Raw genomic sequence first — 23,124 nt, forward strand, 5'->3', positions numbered from 1 at the left:
TGCGCTTTGCTGCTGGGACCAATAAGACAGTAAATGCGAAAGTATACGCACTTAAAGTAGGGTAAAAGTCAGTATGGTGAAGTGCTCCCAAGTGGGAAACACAATCTCTTTATCCCTAAAACAGAGGCGAAATGATTTTTTTTATCCAGAAGGTATGGGAGGGGAAAAAAAAAAGCTGGAATAAAGATGGAACAGTTGCATTCTTTAAGTGTGTGTTTGCAGAAGCCAGACAAAAAAAAAAAAGACTCCTTGACAGCTCTGTCGGAGTGACACGTCAAATCCAGATTTTCTTCTAATAAGCCTTCATTGAGCCTCAGAGAGAGATGAAGGGGGAGATCGGTCAGGAGTAAATGAGACAGAGGAGGGAGGGAGTGTGCATCTAAATGTGTGTCTGTCTCCAGATGTTAGCCATTAGTAGCAGGGGCAGCTATCTTGGCCAGGCTCGGATGTGATGATCCAGCACAACACTAAACACACACATGGACTTATTCCTGGAGATGAGATGCCACCTTCTGAGAGGAATAGCACCGCTGCCTGCAGCAGATGTGAATCACACACTCACAAACGCACACTTTTCCTTCCACAGACCCACACCCAGATAGCAACACGAGCATATTCTGCTACATACACACACGAGCATCTGCAAATTGCAGCTTCTCATTTACATTCTACAAACACACACACAGTCATTAGTGATGAGGTGAGAGAGGGAGAAAAAACACGGGAAACAATTGTGTGATTAATTGATTAGTTATTTGAGGGGAAGTTTAATCGACCACAGTTTGCGTAAGTGAATAATTGACTGTCAGCTGAACCCCTTCCCCCTGGTAATTTCATCAACTGAAATGACAGCTGCTGTTTGCTGATTTTATGGGTGATTGGTGATTTTATTTCACTCCTAGAACAGTTGTAATGTTCATATGTAAATCTTGTAAAAAGGTGTTATTTTGCACTGGAGGGGTTGTTAGGCTAAAGCTGTGTTCCAGGCACAAAAAAGAGTCACCATTCACAAGTTTATGATTGTGATGATTTTAATGCCCTGGTTTAGCATCAATGTGGGAATGGAGTCTTTGGTAGCCAGTCTTTTGACAGAAGTTGTCTGATATCAACCCCCTATGAACTGTCTCGTTGGGATAGGTTGGATCACATTCTTTTTGTGTGTGTGTGTGTGTGCAGGAGTGCATGCAAGCAAGTGTGTAAGGGTGTGTGTAAAGGTGTGTGGTGTTGTGTAGTGTTGGTGGGATTACTTAGCAGGCAATCCTAGTGCAGTAATGAAGGGGTCCCAAGCTTTTTCAGGGTTTGGGTTTTGGGATTGAGTTGTGATTTGTTCCATGGTTATGCGATCTTTCAGGAGATTTGTCCATTGGTTGATATTCATTTTGTGTCTGGTTTTCCAGTGTATGAGGATGACTTCCTTGGCGATAGTTAGAGAGATGATGTATAGGTGGGTTTATTGTAGAGAGGTCTTCTAGGAGACAGAGGGAGGGGGTTAGTGGAAGGTTGCAGCTCATTATAGTAAATGCTAAATGGTCTGCACTTACAAAGCGCTTTTATCCAAAGTGCTTTACAGTGTGTTTCTCATTCACACATACATTCATACACCAATGGCGACAGAGCTGCCATTCAAGGAGCTGCCTGCCATTGGGAGCAACTTCGGGTTCAGTGTCTTGCCCAAGGACGCTTCGACTGTGGATTGGAAGGGATCGAACCGCCAACCTTACGATCAGAGGACAACCCGCTCTACCACCTGAGCCACAGGGCAAAGTTTACTGATGATTTCTTGCCAGAATGGTTGAATTGGTGGGCAGATCCAGGTGGAGTGAAGATAGCTGTCCGAGGGGTTTGATGTGCAGAGTGAGCATGTGTTGGAGTCTGAGAATCCCATCCTGTACATTTTGTGCAGGGTAATACGAGTCCTGTGAATGACCTTATATTGTACAAGTTGTAGGTTTATGTGGTTTGTCATTATAAAGATATTGTTACAGATATGGGTCCAGAATTCAGTGTTGGTAGTGATAGATGAGTCTTTTTCCTAGGCTGTGGTTGGAATGACGATTATTGTGTCGCTGGTAGATCACTTTGTATAATTTGGATTTTGGTTATAGTTTCTATGAGTGGTGAAGGGAGTAAACTGTTGTTTGTAATGTTAATTTTTGATTTGAGGGTAGATTTTATTTGTAAGTTGGATTCACATTCAATTTGTTCTTCTTCATCAGTGTGAACTGAGATTGGAATTTTGTGAATGGGAGTTCCTCTTTTGCTGTGTTGGGCTTTTTATCGTCATCTAGTGAGGGGTTACTCTGATTTAATGCTGTAAAGAATCGGGGAGGTCTTCAGTGTTCTGGATGATTTGTTGGTCCTTACAGGTTTTGTTTATCTATACAACTTCAAACTTTCAAGATTAAACTGTGTTGACATGGGATAGGCCTCATGCCCACAATATAACCATCGTATTCCCTTTGTAGCACAGGTACCACTGTGTTTGCCGTCGTGATAGAAAGTTGTACCTTGTCTCCTTCAATCGGTATATCCCCACCTTCACCTGCACTCTCATCTTCAGTTGTGTCTGAGTCGGGACCTCTCGTTGGCTCTCTCTCTTACACCAGCCCTCCTCCTCTCTCTCTCCTTATTTTATTGTTTGAAATAATCAACTATAGACTGCTTCATCTTTGTGATGTGGTAACAGCTGAATGGACTGTTTCACTCCAGTAAAGAAGAAAAATGTGCTACAATAAATACAGCTGCTACAGTAGCTGTATGTGCCGGGACAGAGGGGCACCGAAGCACTCTAAAGATCATTATGTACTTGCATGAATGAAGCCATGTAAAATTTCACTTGCGCGGTCTCTTAAAAACATATTTATGGTTGCAGTCTGGAGCCCTGCATGCTGACCTTTTCAATTTTTTACCCAGCGGATGTGCCAGTCCGCACACTGATGTAACCTTGCGAGCCAATGATAAATTTGCTCTTTGGTCTAGTCAGCAGCACTCTGCTTAGCAGGACATGTGAATCATTGCAACCTACGCTAAAGCAGATGCAGTTTAGTAAATTATTTATGTGTTGTAAATTGCGTCGTTCTGTAAAAACGTTAAAAAAAGACACCTCCCTTTTAGAATGTAAATACATCAGCAAAGTTTCAGACAACTTGACTTCACCGAGGGCTTTGGGAAATTACCCTTTAAAGATGAATTCATCAAATACGCTTTGAGATTAATCCCTGGTAGTAATAAAAAAAAAAAAAAAAACAGCACTAACAGATAAACTAAGAGCTGCAGGAAAAATTGTATGCACAGTTAGATAATGCAAAAGATTAACTGGAAGAAAACCAATTAGACTGGAGGAGAATGGGAGTCAGTATGAGACAGATAAAGGATGGAGTCAAGGGGGTGGATTATGTAAGTGCGAAGGGTGGGAAGAGATTGGGGGATGTTAAATGAGATAAACGGAAGAAGCAAAGGAAGAGTCAGCGAGGGGATCGTGCTCCACGTTACATTAGGTAGCTATGAGCAGAGAACATGGCTAATTTAAATCCAATTATTCCTCGCCTGTTTTCCTGGTTTGAGGCCGACACAAACTAATTGTGGTGAATGAGGTGCTCAGAACCCGAGTCATGCTATTCCAAACACACACACACACACTCACGCATGCACGCTGAAATGTTCACTTCATTCAATTTATTTATTATTTCAATTCACCGTGAGACTCACTATGCTTCTCAATTCACCCCAGCACTCGGAGGTTTTCCTGCACTTTGTGCTTGTTGGAATCAATTACAGCCCTCAGTCATACCAAAACATTGCTCTTGATTGTAATTGCTGCAATAAATTGTGGTTAATTTTCCTGTTACACAGAAATATGGCTTGATTAGAGTCGGGTCGGGGTTTGTTGGTTAGAAGGTACTGAAATTGTAAGAGGGCGGGAGTCGCGGTACAAACAGAGACGCAGTGTTTCTAGCGATTAGTCCTCTCGCCACACTTGTGCACGCCTGCTTTTGTGCACAGTGTGTGTTTGTGCTTCTGATCATTGTGGTACTGTATGCGTCTCTGCTTTTCCACTTTCTGTCTTCCTCCTATGGAAGTGTGAAATCATGTGTGAAAGCTATCATAGGAGCAGAATAGTGAGGAGTAGGCACAGCAGGTCAGCAGTTAGAAATTCTAAACAATTTAGTTCACCAATAGTTGGCCACATTAATGATCAATAATTGATCTTTGAAATAAATAAAATACAATGGACTTTTTTTTCCATATGCTGATAAAAAATTTTAACCACTGACACTTTCATTTACTGCAAAATCATTGTCTTTACATTAGTTATTTTAGGAACAGATGAGTAAACACCATGTTGCTAGAAACACAGATTAAAAAGCTTTTTTTTTTTTTGCAATTTAAAATTCCTACTAAATAATTCCAAAAAGACAAATTCCAAGCTATTTAACACAGAGCAAGCAAGCTGTCGTCTTCTGTTTTCGTTTTCTTCACAGTGGTTTGTCATCAAAAGGATCTTCGTAGCTCATCTACACATAGGAGTGACTTGTCAACCAACGCTTGTCCAGCTGCTGCTAACAGCTGCTCAGCCGGAACAGATGTCCACAAACACTATTGCAGCAACTTTATCAGTCCAAGAAATCTGTCAGTATTTACTGCCACCTATAAAATGTATAGTCAGAGCAGAGCATTGCCAATACACTAAACAACTTTGGTTTAAATGTTATTGGAAGCATCTGATCAGAGTCCTGCAACGTTAGCGGCTTTGGCAGCTACGCTTAGTTTCCGGCCTACTTTAGCGTTTAGAAATCCTAGTTTAGCATTAGCACGAGTCTCGGGTAAATAGCTCAACTGGACAGTCAGACACCTATTTACTGCTTTATGTTGCAAAGTTCATGAGCTCAGCTTTAACAACAGGGTGCTCCTTTTCATGCAACTCATATGAGCGGTTAGCAAACACACCTGTAACTCTTACTGAACTGTAAGACAGGTACTACAGCCCATCTATGGCACATGTTCTGACAGTTATGCTGAATTAATCAGTTAAAATATTAATGGCAATTAATCAAGTAACAGTTAATCATTAGCATCCCTAATAAGGAATGTTGCCGAACAAGTAAGTTTATATGTAACTCCCTTTTCCACACGATGATAGATGACAGTAAGAAACAGCACAATACAAACATTAACCAGGACTATAGCAAAAAGAGTCGATTTGAAATGAAGCCATTACCACAAGGTTCAAGTGCTGACATTTAGCTTTCATATCAGTATTGAATGAACAGTGTAGGAGTCTCAGCACTTTATATCATTCGGAGCCTGAATTAAGACATGACGTCTCTATAATGGAAAACATCTTGAACAATAGGAAAAGCATGCAATGAAACCCCCCCAAAAAACTGACTGAATCTAAATTCTATTCACCCTTTAGTTTCAAATAACTGGTGATGTGTACGCTCTTGTTTGACACCGTCTTTGTGTCCTGAACTACCTGAATAGAAACAAGCTATTTTTGACAGAATTCAATGTTTTGTAACAGATAAATGAAGATGTCAAGTCCAAATGATAATGTACTTCACCTACTGAAGACCAGACTAAAAGCACAACAAATAAAAATTTGAAACGGCTGTAAAACATGCAGATTATCTGACATTTTATGCTGATTTGTGGTCACATTTTTACACTCATGAGTTATCTATTTGTGGGGCTCCAACAATAAGTAACACCTCTTTCCCAGATTTCAGTCATGACCAATAATTTTAATCAACTGTACTCAGTCTACAAATTATTCTCTCAAATGCTAGAGATAAAAGCAATAGACCAGAACACAAGCTGACCTATCTCAATGTCATTTTTTGGTGAAACATTAGTGATTAATTATCACAGTTATTTGTTGTTTTTCTTATTAATCGTCAACTAAATGTTCCAGCGCTCAATAAAGAACATATATATTTTTCTTTCATGTATGCCCCAAAGACAACACCTCACCAGCACTGTTGAATTATTGGAAGAAGTGTCATTATCAGCAGTGTTATTACCATTAATTAATTCCCAGAGGCATTTCATTTCTGACCAGACAATACTGATCACAGTAACTGTATATAATGAAGCTTCCAGTGTAGTTCATTAGAATGTAGGGATGTTAACAATGATTAAGTAATCAATTAGTTGCGGGTAATAATTTACCCAATAAATGAAATATCTCCTGACAAGACAAAAGACGAAGCACATGTATGTGAGAAAATGTATTGTAGATTAGCTGTAGCATCTTCTTACTTTGTCGTCACTGTTTAATACTGAGGAGGTGGTCGCTAAAGGCAGTTTTGTTTTGGTAGGCAAAGAGCATTTTTAGACCACCATGACAAAGACTTCAGTGCTGCTAACAAGTAGCGTATGTTTTTTTTTTTGACAGAAGCAACCATGTACACATCCTGTTACAAGATTGTTTAGGAAAGAACGGAGGTCATTTGTAGGCTAATTTATTTCTCCAGACTCGTGCTACCATGTCAGTCGGTATCGGAGATTCTGTCATTAGCATAACCCCGAATCAATCGTGTGTTTCCGACTATTATATTTGGAAGGTAATGACACCGTTATGACATATACTGAGATCACGTGAATAACCTACCCCGCTACGCTGGCAAAAATTTCTGGTAAGAACCCTGATTGGCATAAAAATTCTAATCAGTTTCAACTAAATTTTATTTATACAGCAGCAGATCTTTACGATCAGTCATCTCAGGCCTTTTTACATCGTAAGGCCGAGACCTTACATATGTATTGAGAGAACTCTAATTGTTCCCTTTTGAGCAGCACTTGGGGATAGTGGGGAGGGAAAACACGCTTTTAACAGGGAGAAATGTGCCAAGTCCAACAGCAGCCAGGATCGTTTGCAGCATCACAAAGGGATGACTGAAGGTCACCACTCTGTATCGCCAGATTATCCCTGTATGTACATAAATAGAGCCTCTAGACTGATGACAGACAGATCAGATTGTGACAGCTTCAATGCAGATATTTTTCCTAGAACAAGGATTAAATCTAAACTTTGCGCTGCTGCCGTCAATGATATGTGCACTCAACACAAGGAGCTGCATTTTGACTTGGGCTGCGTGCTGGTAAATCTCAGTAGGTCTGAAAAAAAACCCAGGATTTTTCTCTGGATTTTTCCATTGCCACTTAGGGAACCAAAAAATGGAAGCCATCCAGCGCTGAGTGTGAAGATTTACATTAATAGAGCATATTTTTCTCCCTTCTCAAGGTTGTTGCGATAATGAAGCAACAAAGCATCTTGGCAGCGGCGTTAACAGTGGTTCAAAATATGATTCCTTTTGTCACGAAAGATTTATGTGTGTGGTCTTTTATGAGACGAATAATGTTTTACAAGCACAATAATTCCCAATGCGAATTCCCATTGTTGTTAGGCTGAATGCGTCTGTCAGCGCCGCTTGTTAATCAGTCTCAGCGCCTTTGCTCCCAAAAAACTGTCCAAGTAACTTTGTGTCTGTGTTACGCTGTTAGAATGAGACAGTCACAGAGAGCGGTTGGCTGGCTGGCTCTCTCCGGAGTGTATTTAAGTAAGGAAATGGAGTGATACAAGTAGGATCCCGGGGAATGTGTCAGTGGCAGGTGTTAAGGAGGACCGTAAAATGCGGGTTAGCGAAAGATGCTTGGAACAAGAAAGAGCTGAAAGTATGAGAGGGATATTTTAGGATTTAAGAAGGAAGATAAGGGAATTCCTGGATGGAGATAAATGTAAGTAGGCATGTTTCCTATTTCCCCCTGCCCCTGTAGAGAAGAGATCAAGACAGGGGATAGATAGGAGAGGGGACGCAAGGAACATGGCATTTTAAGAGAAGAGAGTCTCCTTTTGAAAACGTCTCTGGAGGGAACCGACTGGGAATCTCTAACAAGGCCTTAGAGACATGGGGAAGAGTGAGCAGGGTGACATGGAGTGCAAAGCACCGAGAAATAAGGAAGGAGGTCGGTGGAGATAGAGAGCGTAGTCAGAGGCTAACTAGCACTGGTAATAGCACAGTGCAGAGGAGGATTAGAGCAAGGCAGTCTCACAGTCCTCCTCAGTGATCTTTGAGCTCCCTCGCTTCAATCTGCCGTCTCACTGGCCCTCTGCTCCTTTTCTCTCCGCCATCACAATCCCTCTGTTCGCCCATTAAAGCTCCCTGTAAGACTGCATGTGTGTAAATGTCTGTATTTAGTATTTATGCTAAGAATTGATTCCATTTTTTTTTCTCCCTCTTAATGACCTGCTAAGCCTAACAACCAGCCAGAGAGCAGAACCCAGGTTGATTGACAGCTGTGGGAAAGGTCGCAGATGGTTCTAGTTGTGGGAAAGTGCTTTCCATGCCGACTGTAATGCATTCAGATAGCCACTCATCCTCTTTTCCGTGCTCTTTTCGCTCTTATTTTGCACGTCATCGTGACTAAAATTCACTTTCACATAACCTTTATCTCACTCCTTTCGTCTTAGATCTGAAATTTTCCCTTTACTGAGTGTTTTTCTCTCTATCCAGTAATTCCACCGTGCGCCAGTAAGTGTATAAAGCTATGGGGGAGGTGCATGCACACTAAGGATCCAGCAGAGAGTGGACAGCTTTACTGGTGTTGTTTGAGATGTAATCCTCGGCCCATGCCTTGTATCTTGTCTGTATGTCTGCCGCTGTTGTGCTCGACGCTCCACGCTTATCCACATCTCAGCTGGGTAAATAAAACCCACACTGAACGGATAAGGCGCCTGTGTGTGCACACACATTTACACAAACAAATGCAGTTGCAGATGCACACATGTTTGCATCACCCTCTCTCTCTCTGTGTCTTTATGGGCTGTGAATGTTTTCCTCCCAAGTAATCTGGGATCTAAGCGGGATTAACAAAGTTGTCTGAGTTTAGTGTAATCAGTGTTTTATTAAATTTTCCTTATGCTGCATGTATGGAAAACTGTTGTCACTTTTATTTTAGTAGTTGATGAATTAGTAATGGCTGTATAATAAAAATACAACACTATATTAACATTTATTTTGATAGTATGCTTTGCAAACTGATTAGAACATTACAAATATGCAAATTTTATTGTTTTACTGACAATACTTTTTCATTTTAAAGTTTGTATCACCTTATGTTCCCCTGAAACAAAAAGAATTTTAAAAAGTATTTACCCTCTGAACCCTAAAACTCCACAGAGAGCTTTAAAGGCATTCATAAAATATCACCAAAATTACACCATTTATCAGACCGAGAAACTGTAAAAACACAACAAATTCTAACTTTGTATGGGTCCTTGAACGTGTCATGCAAGACCATCTGGAATAAGAACCAAAAATAAGCTTGAAGTTAGAATATTTAATCAGAATTACTTAATTCTATAAATCTCACTTGAAGATTCACCAAAACTAAACTGTTTCCACTTAATTTTGTTGATTTTTAAAATTTTTATAAAGTCACTAATCAAAGAAATTCACCTTCCTTTTTTATGATTTACAGCACTATAGCTTGTCATGCTGCACAGAAACATTTTATCTCTACTTCTAGCTACGATTGTGCTTTTTCCATAAAGGTGTAAGACTTCAAGTTGCAGCAACAGGAGAAAAAAACAACCAGAAACTGCTTGGAGTTCAGAGGCAAAACATTTTTATTTATTATTTTCTTTAACAATGAAAACTTATCCAAATCCTTCATTTACACTTTTAAAAAGAACAGTTGAGAACTGCTACAACGAAACTGTTTGTGTGGCCATAAATAGTTGGAAGCGCTCTGAACGAAGCCAGCATCTCATTGGCAGTCACAGGAAGGAAAGCAGTTCTGAGCATTTTGTTCATTGACTTTGCCAAAACTCAATTTGCATTTACACATACTGGAGGACTTGCACAGCATCCTGCATCAACATTTCTCTGAACTGCATACAGATACTATACAAGCAGTTTAGTCAGTACAGCCTAATTACTTCAGATAATTTATCCCCAAACCGACGATTTAGATTGTGTTTCTCGCTGGCGGCCTGTTTGTCTTATTTTGGATATTCTTCATCGTCTGCCTCGTCGTTAACGCTTGTATTGGCAATGCAGTGCTGCTGCTGTGGTCGCTGCTCTCAGTGCGGCTCATAAAACTCACCATCTTCCTCACTTCTTGACTAAATCTGATAAGCACAAACTAGTATCTGGACCTCACGTATCATCCCACCATTAAGGACATTGACAGTTTTCCTGAACGGATTCAGGCACTGATAATCTACTGATCTTTTATTTAGACTTCCTTACAATACAACTTAGAAGGACGTTAATATTATTTCATATTGAAATATGTAAAACTATGTTTTGTCTGTTAATTACATTGATTTTTCTGCCTTACCATAAAACCATAGCCTGGTATTATCTTCTAGAACCTAGTATCATAAATATTGGAACATCAAGGGGCGGTGCAGTCTGTAAAATATATATTTTATTCTTAGTCTTTGAAATATAGTGTATCCTTGTTTTAATGTACAAACACACAGTACAGTGGATTCCAGACTGTGTGCAGACAAGCTTCTGACTTTTTACTGCAGATCTCAAATCAGCATTTGCTTCTGAAACAGGAAAGCTTCATTGTATAGTCTGACTCTACTCCTTCTTTCATTGTCTTACTTTTTTTTGTAGGATGCAGATATTTTATGAGCTTACTGTAAATGGGATTACATTGTTAAATCTTAGCTCTGGTCTGAATTTAAAAATCCAGATTGCAGCTTTAAGGAAATTAGTTTTCACACCCCAAGTTTTTATTTTTTATTCAGTTATTGATATGGCTTGTGATTAGGCCTGATAGAAATATATTTTGGTCAACTATTATGTAGAGGCTTCACAATTTTGAATCTTTTAGCGCGCACTTGTTTGTCAACAATCTTTTGAAGCCAAAAACTCTGTATTTTCAGATGTTCTAAAAACATGACATAAATTAAAGCCGTCTTTTGAAAAAGGAAAGAAAAAAAAGCAGGAGAGAAAACTGGTATGTGATACAGTAGCACATTTTCCCCTCCTGGCACAACTCTTTGGCAAATGAAGCATCATTTACTTAGGAGATGTCTTTGTGTTGTCATTAAGAGACAACGTATGTCTGTGTACATATACGTTACCGTAGCATGAAATGAGATGTGGGCTAGCGCACAGATGATTTCCTACACAGTGTGATGTAACAGCCCTTATGCTCGAGCCAGGAAGGCTTTTACACATGACATACGATTCGGCTTCTCTACACATGCCTAAATTTATAGTTTCCTGTGAAGAGTTGGAAGGGAACGGAATTTTTTTTTTGGATCTCATTTCTGATTTCGTCTCGCTGTATGACTGAGAGATAATGAAACACCTCTGAGGGAATCCAGCGGTCTTTCATCTCACACATACAGATAGCTGCTATTGGTGCTCAGGGATCCTTACTGTTCCTCTGCCTTTCAGCTGAGTGACCCTGACTATAAAGCTCTGTCTAAGGGTATAACAGTACATGGATTTGTCCTTCCTGCACAGCCAGAACCTGCAACTTGTCTGCTCACACTGTACAAGTCAATCATGCGGCCCCATGCGGAGCTCACATCGAGCATTAACACCTAGTCCACCATCGCTTTCGCCCAAAGACCGTTCTAAGAAAGTTCTTTTAAACAACATGACTGTGTTTGCAGTATTGACCCCTCCATTAAAAGAGAGCGTGTTGCTGTGCAGTATTTAAAGTTGAATTTGCACTGCTGGCTTTAATGGGTAATTTTAGTTTGACTATGCTGCGCTTGTCTTAATAGATATAGAAGACATGGCATAAGGGAAATAAGCATTCAATGCCATGGTGGAACATTTTCCCCCTGAAACTGCAACTATCGATAACAGCATCAAAAACACACTTTCAGACTTCCTGGTTTTTATATGTGGCAAACCTAAGAAACCAATCCTGTCAACTTTCGGGCTGGAGTTAATCATATCATTAGTCTTCTTCGAATTGGTTCGAACACGTATGGATGAATTACAATATTACAGCTCTCCATTGTGGAGGATAGAGTAGTGTTACACCGTTTTAGCAAAGTTGTAGATAAGGGTTAGGGTTAGATGTATTTTGTTTTTTCTGCTGTACCAAACACATACTAAACTCTGAGTCCAAAATCACGGTTGAACTGTGATCTGTACACTTAACCCTGAGCTGTGACTTCCAGGAGCAAGAGCTGAGACGTCTGGCAAACAACGCTTTGGGCATGTAACGGGTATTTCACTTAAGAGAAAATCTGTCTTTTCCTCTACTTTTGCATTGTAAGGTTAGTATGTAATAAGTGTTTTTAAGGCTATATATAGGCTCATGTAGATACGGATATTTGAGAGTTTTCTAACTGATCATGATTTGCTTCCCCCTTCAAGTCAAAAATTAGGCAAGTATACAGTATAAAAGTGAATGTAAATATGACTTAAAGTCAGTCATAAAACAATTGTGGCCAAGTTATATGCTAGTTTAAAGTTAGGTGGTGTTCTTTTGCTAACTGTTGCCTTTTTGTGGATATTTACCACAGCCAACACAATTTGAGTGCCGTTTTTGGTGAAAGTGAGAAAAAATGTGGGGAAAAAGAGCAAAGGAATGACATGCAGCAAACGATCCAGCCAGCTGAGAATCAAACTAGCATTCAGGACTCGCTGCTCAGGGCATTTGTGCCCATGTGGTGTACACCCTAACCACTGAGCTATTGGGTCAGCTGGGAATTTAAGTGACATTTGAGGGCTAACATCCATGGTGCAGTATTGAGTGGAGTGTGCTGTACTGTATAAACCAGTGACAGTGGTTACAAGTTCTGCTTTGTCTTCAACCCCTTACAGCATTGCTTTCATGCCAATTTGATCTTTCCCCTTTAAAATATTCAACATGCTTGACTTGTCTTTTTAGCACTGGCTCCCAGTTGATATTAGATTTCAGTTTATACATTTCAGCTCCTCCTGTATTTTTTCCGCATAGATGAAAGTAGTGGGGCCAGCTAGCTATAGCTGTCTCTCTTATGGGTTTAGCTGTGGTGCTGGTAAATGACCGGAGCAGTCCTATTACCTCAGCACTGTGTTTTTTTAATTGAGTCGCAACCAATAGTATGTGGAGTAACACACAATAACACTTTCACCAAACATGACGAATGTCCGCCCAATTTCAACAATTGCGTTTTCTTGGCGTTTCTGCCCATTTTAGGTAGTGACAGTAAAGAAAGTCAGGAAATATGTGGAAGGAGAACAGAAGAATGACATGTAGTAGGGATCCAGGCTTGCTGGGTGTCGAACCAGACACTTGCATCCATGTCGAATACACCCTCCACTCTCTCTAGGTGTCAGGTCACCCTTGAAATATCTTCTGTTAAGTAACAATTCACAGAGGGGAACGGTTTTAGGCATCATCATTTAAGAGAACTGTGTCACAGTTAGTTAAGCCCTCCTTAGGTCCATTGTACACAGACTGACTTTCATGTTTCTAGATCTGAAATACATCAGTGAGGGATAAAGATTTTCTGACAAGGAGCTAGTCCTGATCTTTTCTCAACAAGTTGTAGTGCTGGGAGGTAGATAGGCAAAGAAGTCAACAACACATATTTTCAGAAATTATGACCATGTAATAAGCAGAGATTGGTCAACCATTATGGTTAGACTGCCAGGGTGACTGCGTCTTGAAACGTCAATGTCCTTTGCAGCAATTGCATCAGGGGATTTATGTATAACAAATACATCTGGGGTATTTCAAGACATCGTCCTTGCGACGCTCATATGTCAGACTCGATCTCCTTAGCATTGTTAACTTGTCATGACTTTTACGACATCAACAAATGAAAATTCACTTTCATCTTAAACGCAACATAAGCTGATGAAGTATGCCGTAGGTGTCAGGGCCTGATTGAAGAGAGAGGCTGTTAATTCTGCACAGACACCCAGGCGTCCTCACATCTCGCTGCAGACACTGTTGATTTAGTGAAGAGGGTCTTGCAGAGACTGTCAGCAGCTGAAAACTGATGCCCAGCGTGACAAAGCACAGAGCGCACCGCCGGAACAGGCTCGACCATTCATTTTAACTCATGTTAGAAGGCGAACAAGCGACCGTGTGTGCAAGCATTTTGTATGTTTCTTATTTCGTGGTATTTTTTTTTAGGTTTAAGGTAAATTGTTTTTGCAATAGACAGAATGTTTGCCATATAAAATCTTAACCTATTTGACCTTTCTGTGTTCCACAGTAACAGCAACTTGAGTTAGTCTGATTCCTCTCAGTGCAAGACTACATGTCACTACATGTGCTGGAGTTGGGTCGCATGAAACCATTGTTTCATATAGGCATGCGTGAGAGCATTTGTTTTACTCTGTTGGAGTCCTGTTTATGCAAGGAATGTGATTTAGTTGCAAGGGGCTCTGTTGATCAACCGTTTTGCAATGTGAATACCATGAGACTTGATTATCGAATTACTATCTTACCTCTCAAAGGATGGGATGTATTATGCAGCAAGTAAGCAGCGAGTTCTTGACAGTGATGTGTTGGATGCAGGGAAAGTTGAGCAGCTTTGACAGGAACCAAACTGTGATGGCGACCAGGTCAAAACATCTCCAGAACAGCAGGTCTAGTGAGGTGTTGCTGGTGGTTCGTAGCTGTCAAAGTTGTAGGACGACCAGTAAAATGACCATCGGGTCATGGCCACCCAATGCTTATTGATGTCTCTAGGGAGATACATTTGACATGTGTGGCCTGATTTGACAGAAAAGCCACTGTAGCACAAACTGATGAAAACCTTGATGCTGAAAGTTGTCAGAACACACTGTGAATCATATGAGGTTGTATAGCTGCAGAGCAGTCAGAGTAAAAGCATCCAAGATGGTAATGAGAGCATCAGAGCAATAGAGGAAGGTGGCTTGGTCTGATGAATCACAGTTTCTTTTGTAGTGTGGCTGTGTGTGTGTGTGTGTGTGTGTTATTTACCTGAAGAAGAGATGGCAGTAAGATGCACTGTGGATAAAAGTTAAGCCAGCAGTGTGATGTTTTGGTTTTTCTGGAAAACCTTGGGTCCTGCATTAATGTGGATGTTATTTTTTACATGTAGCACCTACCTAAACTTTGTTGCAGATCACGTACACCCCATCACAGCAGCTGTATTCCTGATGGCAGTGGCCTCTTTCAGCAGGATAATGCACCCTGCCACACTGGAAACATTGTGTAGGAGCGGTTTAAGTGACATGACAGAGTTCAAGGTGTCTGCTTGGCCTCCAGTTTCCCCAGAGCTTAATGATATTGGGCGTCTGCAGGATGTGCTGGATAAACAAGTTTACTCCCCACATCGCAACTTCCAGGACTTAAAGGACCTGCTGTTGTCATCTTGGTGTGTTGGCAGCAGGTCTCTCACCTTCAGAGGTCCGTGGAGTCCAGCCCTCGATGGGACAGAGCTGATCTGACAGCACAAAGAAAACCTCCATGATGTTAGATGGTTTTAATGTTAGTCGATGTACAACCATCTTCAGGCATAAAATTACATTCAAACCTGCAAGATTGCAAAGTAGAATTACATTATTTCATGTACTGTGACATGCATAAAACCAGCATTTATCCTTTTCTTCTGCGGTAGCATCGTGTTCGTGACAGAAAAACTTTGGATGGACAGTGTGCCACTGAACCTACCAAAAAATAAATAAAAATCAGCACAGTATTCCCAGCTATGAGTCACACAGCTGCAGTGAATGAAGTTACTTTTTTCCACAGGACGTAAAAGGTCTTTCACTACATGATTTTGAACTTGTGCTTTTAGCATAAAAGCCTCCAAAATCTGTCGTTTGATCCCAGGTGTTCAAGTGGGTTGACGTTTGGTGACAGCAAAGCAGAGGGATAGCCTCGGAGCTTTTGTATTTATTTCGATTTCCCACTAATTTATCCGTAATTTTCCTTAAATTTGTCGTGCATGTGTATAATCAGAAGTAGCCAAAGAAAGATGAGGTATTGCAGCATTCTGGACCCCACTTCCCCCACAATAACAAGCATATATGTGATTGTGAATAATAGATATCTAGTCTCCTGACCAGCAGATATCTGATTTACAATAGCAGTGCAGTTTCAGTCAAGTCTTGCTTGTTAAATCTTATTAATGTTTCCCAAATCGGCCTGTCTGAACTATACGTCTTCCATTCCCTCAGTATCTCTGAGCTCCTTTCCTTTTACGTTTCTCGTCTGCCCAGTTTCTCTCCCCCCCCACTTTCCTTCTCTTCTGGTGAAAATTCAAATGAAAGCTGATGGCAAATTCTTCTGTCAACGGATGACTGATAATGTGCGCGGCACATGTGGCCCCGCTACGACGAGCTCCCACCGTCGCCAGATTTTATGTCCGAGTGTGAATGTGTGTGTCTGTTTCTGTCCTGAGGCGGCGGTCCAGATGCCAGGTTGTTATGATGACTGAGCAGGTCCCTTCGTGTGTGTGTATGTGTGTGTATGTGTGTGTGTGTGCGCGAGCGTAGGACGAAGCAACAGTGAGAGGGATGGAGGAAGTAAATCTCCTCCTGCTTGGCTGCACATTCGCAGTCACCATCATCACTCTTCCTCAGGTATGACAGCGGCTCTCCAAAAGTGTGCGTCTGGTGTGTTTGCTCTGCCTCGCTGACAGAGGTTGGCCCGCGACTCGTGCGCATACTAGCCGGGTTATAAAAGTTCCCGAAGCCTTGTGTGTTTGCAAGTTACTGTCAGCGCAGGTACACCGTGTTCTTTTTAAGTGTCTGAGCTCGGCTGATTTGGCAGAGTGAGAGAGAGAGGGAGAGTGGGAGGGGAGCTGTCAGCGTAGGGACATTTAACGGGTGGGAGTTGTGTGTTGATGTGTGTTTGTCTCAGGGTTGCCCAGTATGAGGGGATTAACCCTGTGGGAGTTCGACTGTGCTCTCATGTGTAGCCAACTGTGCTGTCTGCCACGGCTTCACACATGCAGCAGGCTCGAGCATTTCTGCGACGCGCAAGACCACACAGTTCACTTCATTACTTCTTTCGCAAACCTTGTGTATACATTCGCACATCATCCGTCTCCCCGTTGCTCTCTTTCGCCATCCTTCACTCTGGCTGTGTCCAGCCACCGGGGGCCTGCGCAGATAGTGTTGTTGTGACACAGACAGACTACAGCGGTGACCTTTAAAGTCGAGCGCGGATGTGGTCTGGGCCCCGTGGAGGGACCGCACGGAGCTGACAAGTGAAAGGAAGAGTCAAGACGGAGAGGGAAAGGTTCAAGCTTGGCAGGGAAATCCTCCTCCAGTCTCCATAGCAACGGTCACACCATTATGACCACATTCCATCACACTCCTCGCCAGGCTTCCCCCTGTTTGTGTGCGTGTGTGTGTTTTACTGTCTAAAAATGTTTCTCGCCAACCCTCTGCGCCACTCTGTGTGAAGCCACAGTTCCCCGTGTTTCGGCAGCGCATTTATTTACTGTGCGCTCTGAGCTGTGTCTAACAGGTGCGCCACCAGCACTGCTGAGAACAAGATAAGATGAGATGGAACAGCATCACTTCATCATCCCCTAAAGAGGAATTTTATTTACCATGCGTCACATTTAGTAATGGAAGTGGCTCAACGCTGCAGAGAAAGGCAGCGTGGCCCATTGATAGTTCCTTGGCATTAGAAGTGCAGATGGCTACCGGCACAAATGAGCATCTAAATGGCTTAGTGGAGCACTCGGGGCACATTGAGACGGCCATTGAATGAGAACATGAGGCTCGTTGAGATGGGATGGAGAGGATGCAAACAGTTCTGCATGATGGCCCGGGTGAGTGCTGGTTGGCAGGTCTGCAGGGGACCAAGGAGGACTGTCTACTCTAATGGACAACTTTGTCTAATGACCAATGAAAGCATCAGGGTGAAGGTAGAACGAGGGCTACCTGCAATGCCCTAATTTGTTAAAGCCAGCTGTACACATGGTATAAATTGGCTGTTTATGGGTCAGCTGACATTAAAATCCCTCCCTGGTCATTCATTATGCCCTTCCTGCCTGAAAATGGGTAATATTGAACTCATTGTCACTTCCTCTAGAATGTGTTGATCTATTAAGTCCCTTCCTCTTTGTCTCCACACCACTCTGCTACTTGCTGTAGCTCAAGCACACAGGCTCACCTGCAGCTCTGCTCAAATACTCTAAAACTGCTGTGTTCTGCAATGGAAAGTTGTAATACTAGAGTAATTCAGCGATACATGTTTAACCTGGAAACTGATTGGGATAAAGATCAGAAAGCTCAACCTTGCAAGTTGACAGGATGGTTCCTTTGATTTGTTTCTTTGTTTCTGAATGTGAGTTTTTCAGACTCATCAATGCACTGCAGCTTCAAGGTGGAAATGCTCAGCCATGGTGTTGGCTGCTTATGCTGCTAATGATATGTCTTCTAGCTCAAACAAACATTATACTGGTAGCCTTGCTCTATAGTAGATATGTTATTATTAATAATACCTGGTAGTCTAACACAGTATCTACACTGAAATGTAATTTATGTGAACTTTTCGAGGATCAGCTGTGCCGCAGATTGTATCTTTTACTTGCTACACCTGTTGCGCAGGTACAGCATAGGGTTGTGACAAGACAAGTAGGTGAACTTTTTTTTTTAGACTGTTCTTTCTTCAGTTTTTGGCCTCAACACAGTGCTGTGAAATGTTTTTATGAAATCTGTAAGTTCACATCTACAGCTAGTTACTGGCAAAAAATGTGGATATGCTCATCAATGAAATGAAATGAATGAAATGAAAAATACTTTATTTATCCCAGAAGGGAAATTCAATAATCAAGGTTATATTGTTGAAGAACTGGATGTCGGTAGTGTAACTTCATGACCCATTCCTATGTAAATGACTTGCGTACACCTTGTATAAAATATCAGATTAGAAATCTTGTCTATTTTAACATTTACTGATCTGTTTACAACGGGTGTAGTCAGTTTTGTTGACTATAATGGAAGCGTGGTGTTGCAGCATCTGCTCGGCAAACTGTCTGCAAATGTAACACATTCATATAATCTAAGTTTACACACAGTTTGGACATTTTTGGTAATAACTGGTCTCATATTGAAGGATATGTTGATATCACTTAACTTTTTGACCATATCAAAGTGAAATTCATGTCATTGATTGAATATTCTGTTTTATAAATATTAGTAGAGTCATTAATGTTTAATCTGTGTTGTTTTCGCTGCAATACCAGCAGTCTAAAACAGACTTGGCAGCAAATTGAGACCAAACATATTTATTGCATGCAGGTTCCCATGGCAATGCCATGCATACAGTTTTTCTGCAGTTACTGTAAAGCGTTATTTCATCACATTATTAACGCATGACTCAACAGGTTTGCAGATGTAACACAGTCCATAATATTAAACAATATAGTCAGGAAAATAATTATTAAAAAGACATACAGCAGATTTAAATCCCAAAAGAGGAACAGAGCCTCCCCTGGAGCAGGTTAGCGCTGCAGTATCAGTTGCCACAGTGAGCTAGCCAAGTTAAGAGAGAGCCACCTTTGTGACATTGAAAACTCTGAATTAATGCTTAACATGCCTCCCTAACCGATTAATCTCACTATGTAGTACACCCCTCCGATGTCTTAATTATGTGGAGTTTCAGTACCATAGCTGTCAAAAAGCTTAAATTAACTGCGTGTCCTGCCGCATGTAGCTCTGTTGATCAATCAAGCCCACAGTCATCAGCGCTTGTGTACCCTTGAATGCATTCTGTTGACCTTCAGTTTATCATAGACATGTCGGGTCTCACAAAGCTTCATCTGACACGAGATGCATCACCGGACGTCTCTCCTCATGTGGTCTCCCCCCCGTCTCCTCCCTCGTCTCCCTCCTTTTGTTGTTTTTGTGTGTGCTTGTGCTTGATGTTGTCATTTCTCACTCAGTTGTGAAGCAGAGGTGGTGCCAGGCCAAGAAGAAATGACACGTGTTTGACAGGAAACTGTCTCGGGGGACGAACAGGGCAGCCCTCTTTAACTCCGCTCTGCTGCCTGTCCAAGAACACACACACACACACACACACACACACATATATACCAGCATGAGCAGAGACAATAGACAGGCAAACCCTTTCATCCTCTGTTTTGTGACCTTGAGCCATATTCACACACTTGTCAATAGTTTGGGATATTTAATTTATTTGTTTGGCCGTGACAGGACAACACTGACGTCTATCTGGGAGTCACTTCTGCTGCAGGCCACGGCAGCCACTGACCCACGACTTGATGTGTTAGTTTTGAGGGGAGTATTCTGGGCGAGCGGTTTATGCATGCACGGTTGAATTATACGGCTGAATAAATGGAAAATAGAAATCAATCATGATACGAACTGGGGTCTTCCCCATGCTGAGAGGATCCACTGGCACAAAAAAATGTAATTACCCTGAACATCTTTGTCCCTGACAATAACATTCATCTTTAGTGACTGGACTGCTGCCATGCAGAGAAGAAAAAAAACCCACATAAAACTGACAATCCAATCTCAAACCATTTGCAGAGTGGCGCGTAGACTAACAGCTGACAGGGACAGTGGGGGGGTTTTTTTGTTTCTTCACCACTCAAGCAAATGGATTGACTCTCGCATTGATCTCATTTTATTTTTCAGCTCTTTCGTTGCTCTATTTTATGGTCTCGGCAAATGTTTGGTCATATGTAGTTCCCAGTTTTCCTTGTGCTTTAATAGTAATGAAATATGTGCACACGAGGAGCTGGGCCAGAGTGTGTGCATTTGTACAGACCGTTCTAACAGCACATATGTATCTTTAATAAGAAGTTCACTGGTGCTGTTTCTGTATTCATAACAATATCTTCATCTTAAAGTATATGTTTGACCTGGAAGAACAGAGCAGTCATGTCACCTCAACCCAGAGGTGGCAGATTTGTGCCCGTTATACATCACACTTGTTGCACATTTGTCTCAACGAAGTCCAGGTGTTTTCCATCTTTGTCAACAACAAGTGGGAAATTTATCCATGTCAGGCTTCCCTGTCTTTGTGTTTGTATTGGAAAAACGCGCTATGACAGTTTTATTTGTTGACTCCAACCTTCTGGTTGCTTTGGTTGTGTAAATCTAAAATCTAAAGTTCATTTTTTTGACTGCCTGCTCCTTCTGGCAGCAAAGTTAAAATTGACCGCTCCCAAGACCCATATCAAAGTTGGGGGTGGGAACAGTTTTAATGGGAATGACTCTCATGCACTAACATGGATGCGGTTGGTAAAGCTTGGGTTACAACACACACAGACGGAGTGAGACTTACCCATATTGCACCTTTGACTAACTGTATTTTTAACATATACTGTTTTATTTCTCTTTCTTTTGTCCCTGTCAGGTCTTGATGCTCACCGATGAAAACGCTGAGAGCTTCCTGCACCAGCGTCTGCCCGTCCTGTCCTCCATGTCCCAGCTGGGCGGTGTCGCCACAGCCTATGTCTGCCAGGACTTCACGTGTTCTCTGCCCGTCACCGACCCCCAGGAACTACGTCGACTGCTCCTGCACGGCACCACGGACATGCCGGCAGAATGACAGCAGAAGAACTGAGTGACTGATATTTAATGAAGAAGCTCAAAATCTTCAAAAGCTGAACTCCTCAGATCTGCAGCCCCAGCCTAGCTTCTTCTTGCTGTATTTGGCTAGTGAGTCTGGCTTTATTATGAATAAACGCCAACGCTTTAAAAGCTAATATACTACGTTGATAGGTAACATGAGGGCGTTTAACCGCCAGTCATTCCAGACCTATAAAGAAAGCCTATTCTGTGTTAGCTACACCAGCTAAGTATTACCTCACATATCAGCTCCAGTTTTATTTTGGCAGACATAGATCAGTGGAGCCACGTTGAAATTCAGGTGTATAAATGTCCTTATGAGGAAATCCGCACAGCAGCAGTGGCAGCATACTGAAGTGATGTAGCACTTGTACCAAATGTCCTGGCTTGACTATTAGCCCAGAAGTAAACTTGAGGCTCTTAATAGACCATAACCTAAGACCACTTGGATGAAGTGAACCGATAATATTTTGCAGATGAACCGAGCTGCCCTGTCGTCCTCTCCCAGCGCCGCGTTCCAGCCTCCCGCTTTTCACGTCACATGGATCTGACAGCGGAGGCCTTGTGCATGTTTGTGTTTGAGTGTATCAAAAAGGTTGGTTCGCAGGTTTGTATGTAACCACGGTTTAGACTTTTAAAAGTCTACCGTGTACGTATTTGGTTTCATTTGTAGTAACGTCGCAGCGAACAAGCTGCTCTTTGACAAGCTTCAGTTTACCACCAGCTCGCACTTGTTTATTTTCTGTTTTCTGGGATTCAAAAGGATCCTTTCCCTGCTGCAACACTCACTTACGTCTTGTGAATTTTAACTCATGGCTCAGACATCAAGAAATATGCAGCATGTATACGCACAACCCTGAATAATAAACATATTTGTCTTACAAGCAGTGCCCATTTCATTTTTGGAATGGATGCTTTATGATTAAGATCATCTGGGAAAAAAAAGGTGGCTTATTTTTTTATTTTTTTTATTTTTTAAGCTTTAAGAGAGACTTGAATAAGATATGTTGGGTATTTTGGTGACATTTTTCTGATATGTTTCCGTGTGAAAGCCAGTCCAGGTTGGGGAAACTCCATCAGGAACGTGTCCCAGTAGTTTCTCTTCTTCTGTGCTATAAATACTCATCGTAGACTATTGTGTATTCTTTTCCTCCTCTCTTCCCCCCTGTAGGCTGGATGAAGGTAATGTAAACATGTGTGTAGCTGTGGGTCGTTGCGAGAACAGGCACATGGGAGAGAGCGCATGAATGTGTGTGAGCGGAGAGACAGATGGACTGCTGATGTTGAGGCGAGGGAGTTTGTCCCGGAGGGTGCCGCTCTGGGCTGCCGGAGAGAAGACAGGAGGAGGACGAGGAGGAAAGGCTTCCATCGTGACACAACGCCTGATTCGCATCCTTCACCTCGCCTCGAGAGGTGAAACCAATAGCCGTGTCATCCACCGACGTACTGCGAGAACACCTACACCATCTGCACTTGTTTACCTTTTGATACTCGCTCTTTTTTTTTTTCTTTTTTTTTACATTCGTCAGCCAATTCTACCACCCCCCCCTTTCCCTCTTCTTCCTTTCAGATCTGGCGGGGGCCTTGTCGCCTCAAGAACGAGGGA

At 41.8% G+C, this 23,124-nt stretch overlaps 1 protein-coding gene across 1 annotated transcript in view; it reads left to right on the plus strand.

Moving 5' to 3' along the window:
* spata20 (spermatogenesis associated 20) overlaps nucleotides 1-22,405 on the plus strand; it is a 62,855-nt gene extending 40,450 nt beyond the window's left edge. The window contains exon 16 of the mRNA XM_008306273.1: nucleotides 21,304-22,405. Coding sequence (XP_008304495.1) covers nucleotides 21,304-21,498 — 195 coding nt within the window. The 3' untranslated portion in view covers nucleotides 21,499-22,405. The remainder of the gene's footprint in view (nucleotides 1-21,303) is intronic.
* Nucleotides 22,406-23,124: the final 719 nt, after the last annotated feature.

Source organism: Stegastes partitus, unplaced genomic scaffold (assembly GCF_000690725.1).
Source record: "Stegastes partitus isolate 25-593 unplaced genomic scaffold, Stegastes_partitus-1.0.2 Scaffold3638, whole genome shotgun sequence".
Classification (NCBI taxonomy): domain Eukaryota; kingdom Metazoa; phylum Chordata; class Actinopteri; family Pomacentridae; genus Stegastes; species Stegastes partitus.